A 9465-nucleotide genomic window follows, 5' to 3' on the forward strand; every position below is an offset into this window, starting at 1 on the left:
ATAGGAGGGTATGTACCTAGACTTGTGGTAACTTGTTATGCCATGTTTGGTTGATATCCCTGGGAGGCCTGCTCTTTTCCAAAGGGAAATGAAGGAGGAGTGGATCTGGGGGAGAGGGGAGTGGGCAGCAGGAACTGGGAGGAGAGAAAGGAGGGGAAACTTGGTCAGGATGTAATATATGAGAAAATAAATTTAAAAAAAGAATGTCTCCATGTCTTAAGAAGTTCAGTTAGTTCTCAGGATAAAAGGAGAAAGTGGATGCTTCTCTGACTTCTCTAGAACGACTGAGAAAGAATTAAGTGACTCACAAGCTCAACAGAGAGCCCTTTAATGGAAGACTAGGAGCAGAGGGACTTTGGAACCATCACCTATCCCCTCAGTACCGATTATCAAAGTTCACATGCCATAAATAGCCGATGATAAGGAATGTTGGTCAGTCCATTACCTTTGTAGGGACCTTGACGTCCTTCTGGAGGATGGAAAGATCTGTGTAATAATCTTTGATATCTTCTCTGAGCATGTCAACACTTATAGACATGGCTTCATCCAGAGCCTCATAATCATAAAAGGAGGATTTGCGTATTCTCTTAAACTGCTTATTCTGAAGTTGTCTGAGGTAGTACGCCCAGCGATTGGGAAAATCACGTAAAAGTGCACCAATTAAAGACACTACAAGAGGAGAACCTGGCGGGGAAAGAGATTATGTTAAGATCATCCTATTAAAATCACCACCAAACAACTGAAAATTTAATCTCGCCCCAAGTGTGTGTATGGAGGTAAGTGTGGGCATGTGTGTGGGTGGGGGAGTAGAGAGGGAGTAAGCAGGGGGGGTGTGGGGGGAGGTGAGGGTGTGAAGGTCAAAGGACAACTAGTAGGAGCCAGTCTGCCCTTCCATGCAGACTCTGAGGATGAAACTCAGGTTGTGAGGCTTAGCAGCAAGCATCTTTACCAACTAACCCATCTCACCAGCACAAGAAACAACTCACAGTGCAAGTTATCCAAAGTCTTAGGACATTTCTAACTCCCGCTTCACTTTATGTCTTCTAAGTCAATCATTAGAACGGGAAAGATTTCATTTACAGGTACACATTATAACACGGTTTGCTCGGTGTATTTGTCCAACCCCTTTGCTGCATGGCAGTCCACACTTCAGTCACACCCGTGCAGTGAGGTTCAGAGAGAGCTGCAGAGGCTGACCAAGAATGAGCCCCTGAAAGGTGCCACAGTGAAGGCAAGACTGGAAGCTCGCCCCTCGCTCCCGAAACCTACCAGTGCACTCTTATCCGTATCTCTGTATCACCCTTTCTAAGGCACTAAATAGATGTCCCTGCTTTCTGTGGACTGCTCCAACAAATGAACCACACTTGAGGATTATAGCTGCTGAGTCAGGAGCATGGGTACCACAACCTGGAACTCATTAACTGGCATCTGAAGTTGGAAGTAGAGAGAGGTAGTTGTGGGAACCAATCCTTCAACCTGTAGGATGGACGCTTTTTCCACGTAAACCACTTAAGAATTAAATAAAGGACATGTGGTGTCAGAGGGAATCTATGCTGTCAAAGTTCAGTAAGAGAAACTAAGTCTGAGATCATGGTTTTTGTTTCCCTCTATGTCCTCAAGACAAGTAAAAAGTTTTACTTCACAAATAAAAACTTGAAGTTGGCAGACAACAGCATTTACTTACCAAACTGAAACATTCATTTTATAAAATTCCAAACGAAATAATTTTTAAATGATGTTCATAATATTTTTCACTGACAGTAAAAGTTTTAACTTCATCTTTCTCATTAACATACTCTTTAACATATGGTGGGTACAAGCAACATTACTCTGAAGAATAAATGCCAAGTGTATTCACTTGAGGTATGAGAGGTACCTCAAATATTAATGCCACAAAGCAGGTTTTGAGTGTTCATGTGCTAAATTAGCGTACGCTTACTTTCTAAAGAGAGCATCAGTGTTTCCACAACCTCCCCTCATACACAGTTAGCGGCCATACCTTTGCATTCTTTTATAATACTGTGAGCCTCTACTGGCAAATCTTCTTTCTTCATGTTAACAAAAAGTGACAAGATTTCAAGTCCCTTCTCTTTCCCTAGGCCACTCTCCACAGACACAACATACTTAGGACCTGAAGCAAAATTGTAACACAACGTCAGCAATTTGTTATGTCACGTATGGACATGTACTGAATGAAACAATGCCTTTTAATTTACTAACTACTATAGTATTAGAAAGTAAATTAAGCTGTATGAGTTCCTTGGTCGAATTTTTGGGGTCACTTATGTATACTATCATGTCATCTGCAAATAGTGAAAGCTTGACTTCTTCAGCCTTGGTGTAGGGAGGAGGGGACTGGACCTGCCTCAACTGAATGTACCAGGCTGGGCTGACTCCCCAGGGGAGACCTTGCCTTGGAGGAGGTGGGAATGGGGGTGTGGATTGAGGGGGAAGGCTGGGGGATGGGACAAGGGAGGACAGGGGAATCCTTGGCTGATATGTAAAATTAAATTAATTATAAAATAAAAATATTTTAAAAAAAGTAAATTAAAAGTCTTACCCATTACTGAATCTGTAACACTCTTGTCTCTGGTTGTAAGAAGAATACGACACTGGTTGTCAAAAGCTTTTAACACCCAAGGATCCCAAATATCATCCAGGATCAACAGAGACCTAACATAAAAAAAACCGAAATAAAATCATGCTGGGCGTGGTGGCACACACCTACAATCTCAGCACTCGGGAGGCAGAGGCAGGTGGATCTCTGAGTTCGAGGCCACCCTGGTCTACAGAGCAAGTTCCAGGTCAGCCAAGGCTACAGAGAAACCTTGCCTCAAAACAAACAAATCACTAATGACTCTTATTTTACACTTCCTTTAGAAACAAATTCTAAGACAAGAGCAAGGTGGCAGACTAGAAGTTTCTTCCATGTGTCTCCATGAACAAGAAGAGTCAGGGTAGCAAAGGAGAAACTAGGGTTCCAAGAGAAAAAGAAAGGAAAAGCATGAGAAACTGTGGTGGTTTGAATAAACATGGCCCCCATAGGGCCCCATGTATTAGCATGCTCAGTCCCCAGCTGATGGACTGTTTACAGGATCAGGAGGTGTGGCCTTGTTGGTGGAAGTGTGTGGACTTTGGGGTTTCAAAAGCCTATGCCAGGACCAGTGTCCTGTTCTCTGACTGCTGCCTGTGGATAAGGATGTACAGCTCTCAGCTCCTTCTCCAGCACCATGCCTGTCTGCTTCCTGCCATGATGATAATGGACTAACCCTCTGAAACTGGAACTCCAATTAAACCTTTCTTTATAAGAGCTGCTTCGGTGGTTCTGGTGTCTCTTCACAGCAACAGAATAGTAACTAAGTCAGAAGTCAAGGTTGGCGACAGCACAAAAAAAAGTAAACAAAAGTATGCATGCACATACATACACAACATAAACTTGACTTTTTTTTAAAAAGGCTCTTCAGTTAAAAGAACTGGCCACTCTTACAGAGGAGCCAGGTTTGTCTCCCCAAATTCACTGGGCAACTAACAGTCTGAAATTCCAGTTCTAGGGGATCCAACACCCTCTTCTAGCTTCCACAGGCACCAAGCAGATATGTTGCACATACATACATGCAGACAAAATACTAATACTCATAAAACAATAAAAATAGTTTTTAAAACCAACAGAAAAACAGAAGGTTAACACAAAGGGAAAAGAAAAAAAGTAAGAAATAGTCCACACTCCAACACAGTATCCTAGGCAGAAGAGGAAACATACTACAAGGTAGCCAGAGAATCCTCTGGACAAAAGCCTGGAAATCCCAGACCCAAGAGAAGCCCCCAGTTTTCCAAAGCCTGAAAACTGGTGTAGGGATTGGGGTAACAGCAACACCTCCTACACGGCAGGCTAGCACTGAAGAAAGGAATCCTACCACCCTCATAACTTTGAGTGCTTACAGCCAGGTGCTCTCTTGAGAGGGGCCTACTGTTAGAGCCTGAGTTACTGTGGGTCCTGGGAAACAAAAAACCAGCAAGCCTAGGGAGGCCCTGTCACAGGGTCTGGGTGGGAGATGACCATGAGAGGTAGTTGTGAAGAGGGAGGGGGTCAGACATGAGCCCCCTGGGAAGTCTAAGCCCTGGGGAGCTGACTATGGAGAAGTCCTGCTCAGTGGCCCTCCCATCTATGGAAAGGCAGGAGTCCATGGCCTGGGGGTTACTGACGAGACTGAGAGTACCCAGACAGTAGTCACAGACTACCTAAGGACCCAGAGCTGCCCCTTTGCCACCTGTGACTTGCTGCCAGGCAGGTCTGAGAGTTCTATGCTGAGGTCTCCCACATGGCCGGAATGCCACAGCTTCCCTTGCCCTGAGTGGCTCATTACTGGGTCAGCTCAGGAAGCACTGATTCCTGGAGCAGGGATGCAGTTCCTTCCCGTCTCTTACTCCAATGCTGTCTGCTTTTCTACCTTTAACACACTCAGGAGGTATGCTCCGTTTGCAAGTCTGCCACTCCTGCCTCTGGAGCAAACGGGGACCTGCAAAGCTTGCTGGGGCAGCAGTGGCAGTCAGCTCCAAGAGGGAAAGCTTCTAAAGTGAACAGTGTCCACACTGAGAACTCAGCCATGGTCGGCCTGTCCCCAAACCCACATAGAACACCAAACTGTACTGTGGGAAGTACAACAGACTGCAGCTGCGCCTCACTTCCCACCTCCAGATCTGACAGAAGCCGTGGTTAGAGGGCCCAGAAGGAGGCTTCTCCAATCCCTGGCTTAACCGTTTCTCAAAACCAGAGTCAAGTATTGTTGCATTCCTTAAAGTCCAATAGTTTATATTCTTGTGTGATCTCTTGACTGTGTTCTGACGAATAAAGCTCGCTTGGAGTCAGAGGGCGGAGCTAGGCACTAGCTGACCATAGAGGTTTGGAGGACTGTAGACAGAGAGGAGCAGGAAGTGGTAAGGCGGGGCTGAGAGAGGACCTCGGCCCTTTTGGACGGAGGAACTGAAGAGGTAGGAAATAACTGGTGGCTGCTCCCTGTTCTCTGATCTTCAGGTTCCTACCCCAATATTTGATTCCCAAGGTTTTTTTGATCATGATTAGTTAGATTAATGCTTCATCATATTTTATTCCTCTTACCTTTACCTAATTTTATTTTTTTTTTTGTCTTTTTTTTTTTCAGGAGCTGAGGACCGAACCCAGGGCCTTGCGCTTGCTAAGCAAGTGCTCTACCACTGAGCTAAGTCCCCAACCCCCTAATTTTACTTATACATTTTTATTTTGTAATGGAATTTTTAACTTTTATTTCTCTTCACTTTCCTTCTTCTCCTTTTTCTTTAATTTTGCTTCTTGTTTCCACTTTCCCTGAACCCTCCTTTATTCATTCTTTCACATCTGTTTTTTTAGTTTTAATAATTTCAAAGTTTATTCTATTTTTTTTTTAGTTTTTATGTTATCCTTGTACTTTCTTTTCTCTGGTTACTGGGTGTAGAAGTTGTGATGGACATCTGCTGTATTTTGTACTTAAGTTTCTTTTGGTGGTGGTGGTGGTGGTGGTGGTGGAGGTGGAGGTGGTGGAGGTGGTGATGATGGTGGTGGAGGTGGTGATGATGGTGGTGGAGGTGGTGATGGTGGTGGTGGTGGTGGTGGTGGTGGTGGTGGAGGTGGTGGTGGTGGTGGTGGAGGTGGTGATGATGGTGGTGGAGGTGGTGATGATGGTGGTGGAGGTGGTGATCATGGTGGTGGTGGTGGTGGAGGTGGTGATGATGGTGGTGGTGGAGGTGGTGGAGGTGGTGGTGGTGGTGGTGGTATGGCAGACTGTCTTCCCTTCCCCTGGTAGTACTGGGGAGTGAGCCCTCAGCAAAAAGCTACCCATGAAGATCCTGAACATGACTCCTCCAAACGCTTATAACTTCAATAATTATACCCAAAGATACCAAAATGATTAAAATCTAAAACCAAACTTGAAAAAAAAAATCTGTCCTGTAGGACCAGTCTGATGGTGCTAATTAAGTCAGTTCACTTGGAAATACTTTATTTGTCCTTCATTTCTGAAGAATAGCATTTCTAGGCAGTGTTCTTTATTGTTGAAAAACTTTACTTTTCAGACTTTAACTATATCATCTACTCTCCCTTAGCCTGTAAAGATTTCTACTGAGAAGTCTGCTGTTAACCAAGGAGGGATTTCCTTATAAAAGCCTTGATGCTTTTCTTATTGGAGAGTGGGGTCGTTTTTGTTTTGGGGTAGGTTCCCACTATGTAGCCTTGGCTGGCCTGAAACTTGCTATGTAGACCAGAATAGCCTCAAACTCAGAGATCCACTTGCCTCCCATGGGCTGGGATTAAAGGCATGTACCACCACGCCCAGCTTCTTGTCCCTTTTTGCAATCAGTTTTGTCCTTTTATTATTTATTTATTATTTTATCTGACTGAGCACTTCTTTAATTTATCCATGTATTTATTACTTATGCATAGGTGTATGTCACATGCATACACCATAGCGTGCACATAAAAGTCAGAGGACAACTTGCAGGAGTCAGTTTTCTCCTTCCACCATCTGAGACCTAGGATCAAACTCAGGCTGTCAAGCTGGGCAGCAAGCTCCCTCACCCACTGGGCCAAAGCCCCTGATTGTGTTCCATCTGTCCTTGTTCTTGAGACAGTCTCACTATGTAGCTATGCTATCCTCAGACCCCCATTCCTCCTTCCTCCTTCCTCCTGAGGTTACAAGTGTGCATCACAACACCTGGACCTGGATGAGTAATTCCAAAAGACTGAGCTCAGAAATTCTACCTTCTGCTTGATCCAGTTTGAGATTCTCAACTGTAGTTTTAATCATGTGATTGACTTCACTGGGTTCAATACTATCATCCCCTATCATATTAAATTTCTCATTCAGATAATGTACTATTTTCTTAATTTCTTAATTTTACTCTGTATTTTCTCATATCTCATTGAGTTTCCTTAAAATAATTATTTTTAAATTCATTTTCAGGAATTTATCACGTTACTTTTCTTCTAGGTCTGTTGCTAAAATGCTGTTATATCCCTTAGGAGACATCACGTTACTATGCTTTTTCATGGTTTTGTGTCCCCAAGTTAGTATTTGTGCCTCTTCCAGTGCTAGCCAGGTGGGCTACATTGACTCTGGTTCCATGTGGTGTAATAATGTAATGAGTATGAAATTTCTTCAGCTATAATCAAAATCTGGACAAAATCTGTGAATACCTCTATAAAAAAGGTTACAGGGGTATGGTGGTTTGAATTAGAACAGTCCCCATAGGCTCTTATGTTTGAATACATGGTCCCCAGTTGGAATTGTCTGAGAAAGATTAGGAGTTGTGGCCTTGTGCCAGTGATGTGCCAAGTTGTAAATCCCAGTATGCCTCTGCTTCCTGTTGGTGGTTCACCAGCTGAGTTCTTGGCTGTTCCTGCTGCCATGCCTTTATTTGCTGTGATATCCAACAAGTATTATATAGGCAGGATAAGCAGAGAGGAAAATTCTGAGAAGTGGAAGGCTGAGTCAGGAGACGCTACCAGCCACCACCATGAAAAGCAAGATGTACAGATACCGGTAAGCCATGAGCCACGTGGCAAGGTATAGATTTATAGAAATGGGTTAATTTAAGATGTAAGATCTAGCTAGCAAGAAGCCTGCCACGACCATACAGTTTATAAGTAATATAAGCCTCTGTGTGTTTACTTGGGTCTGAGCAGCTGCAGGAGCCAGGTGGACACAGGAAAACTTCAGCTACATTTACTCTGCCAAACTGTAAGCCCAAAAGAAACTCCTTCTTCTATAAATTGCTTTGGTCATGGTGTCTTTAACTAAGACAAGAGGTTTATGAGATTGTTCCACCAACTGAGATGCAGCAGAAGGGATATGATCATTGGGATCTGCTAGACACTAGCCTAGCCAAACCAACTACAAGCTGCAGGTTCTGTGAGAGACCTAGTATCATGGAGCTATAGAGGAAGACACCCAACAACTGCATTTGACCTCCTCAGGTGCACACACGGGTACATATGCACACACACACATACACCACACACAGTTCTCAGGCCAGTGTAATGAGTTCAATTCCCATAATCCATGCTAGAAATAAAGAACCAACTCCTCAAAGCTGTCTTCTAACCTCTACACAAAACACACACACACACACAACTAAAATAATAAACTTTAAAATAAAATAAATCAAATGGGGCTAGAGAGATGGCTTGGAGGTTAAGAGCACTGGCTGTTCTTCCAGAGGTCCTAAGTTCAATTCCTAGCAACCACATGGTGGCTTAGAACTATCTATAATGAGATCTTGGTGCCCTCTTCTGATGTATAGGCAGACATGCAGATAGAACACTGTATATATAATAAATAAATTTTAAAAAAATAAATAAATAAAATCCTTTTAGCTAGGGATACAGCACAGTGGTAGAACACTTGCCTAACATGGATGAAGCCTTGGGTTCAATCCCCAACCACTCAAAAATAAGAAATCCTTCCTTCTTTCCTTTCTCAGTCTTTAATTAGTTGTTCAGGGTTTTTTTTTTTTCTTGTTCTGTGTTGATCCAGCAGAAACAGTTTATCCAAACCAAGAAGTTTGCATTTTCCAACAAAGACCACTCACCCACTATAAACTGTCTTTCTCAAAACCCTACCGTGGCATGTAGGAGGCAATACAATAAATAAGATACACAAACGAGCGGTTTAGACCAGTGGTGGCCGCTCTCTTTTGTAAAATTAAAAGACAGACAGCAGGAAAGCAGTGGCTCTCTGGAAAGGGCACGGTGTTCTCAGGATGTCAGTAAAGTTTCCTACGCTACCCACACTGGATCACCTGTACCTGGGGTGTTTGCGCAGCATCAGAACACGAAGACGGTCTTTAGCCTCCTCGATATTCAGCGGAAGCCTCTGAGAGAAACTCTCCTCCTGATCCAACCGTGTGCAAAGATTCTGCAGTTTCATCAGAAGTCCAGATTTGTCTTGTTTTCCAACTGAAACCCAGTGTACACCCCCCGGGAAACAACCTAATGAGGGAAAAAGAGTAACTGTATAAATGTAAGGCCTCTGAACGAGAGCCCTCTCGGAGTGCTCTATGGTAAGTATCAAGTGCATGCCAGTCTTCAGTCTCACTCTGTACCTTCTCTGCAGTCAAGCTCCAAATTTGGATAGGAGTTTACTGCTGCACTACACCCTAAATCTAAGAGGAACTGAAGATTTTCAGTTAGGACAGTATCTGAGGCTTTGAGGGAAGTGTTTTTGCCTTACCAAGCGACCTTTCATGATCTCTGTTCCCAGCAGTCACTGACTTGTACGAGTCATCTCTCAGTGCCAGTGCTCTTGACACATGGGCGGAGTTCTTCTTTGTTGTGAGGGACTTACCCACGTAGCCGAGGACAGTTTACAACCTCCTCACCCCTGCTCTGGATGCTGGTAGGACCCTCCCTATCAGTACTACACCAAAAATATCTCCAAACACGGTGAAATACCCCTC

At 43.8% G+C, this 9465-nt stretch overlaps 1 protein-coding gene across 2 annotated transcripts in view; it reads right to left on the reverse strand.

The window, feature by feature from the left end:
* Apaf1 (apoptotic peptidase activating factor 1) overlaps nt 1–9465 on the reverse strand; it is an 88235-nt gene that overhangs the window by 65483 nt on the left and 13287 nt on the right. The window contains exons 5-8 of one of the 2 annotated variants that reach the window (XM_052753102.1): nt 8815–8998; nt 2561–2673; nt 2000–2131; nt 446–684 (exon numbers count right to left, since the gene is read on the reverse strand). In XM_052753102.1, the coding sequence (XP_052609062.1) occupies nt 446–684; nt 2000–2131; nt 2561–2673; nt 8815–8998 (668 nt within the window). The remainder of the gene's footprint in view (nt 1–445; nt 685–1999; nt 2132–2560; nt 2674–8814; nt 8999–9465) is intronic. The other variant, XM_052753103.1, reaches the window with a different exon arrangement.

This window comes from Peromyscus californicus, unplaced genomic scaffold (assembly GCF_007827085.1).
Source record: "Peromyscus californicus insignis strain IS unplaced genomic scaffold, ASM782708v3 Scaffold_24__1_contigs__length_46423439, whole genome shotgun sequence".
NCBI classification, from domain to species: Eukaryota; Metazoa; Chordata; class Mammalia; order Rodentia; family Cricetidae; genus Peromyscus; species Peromyscus californicus.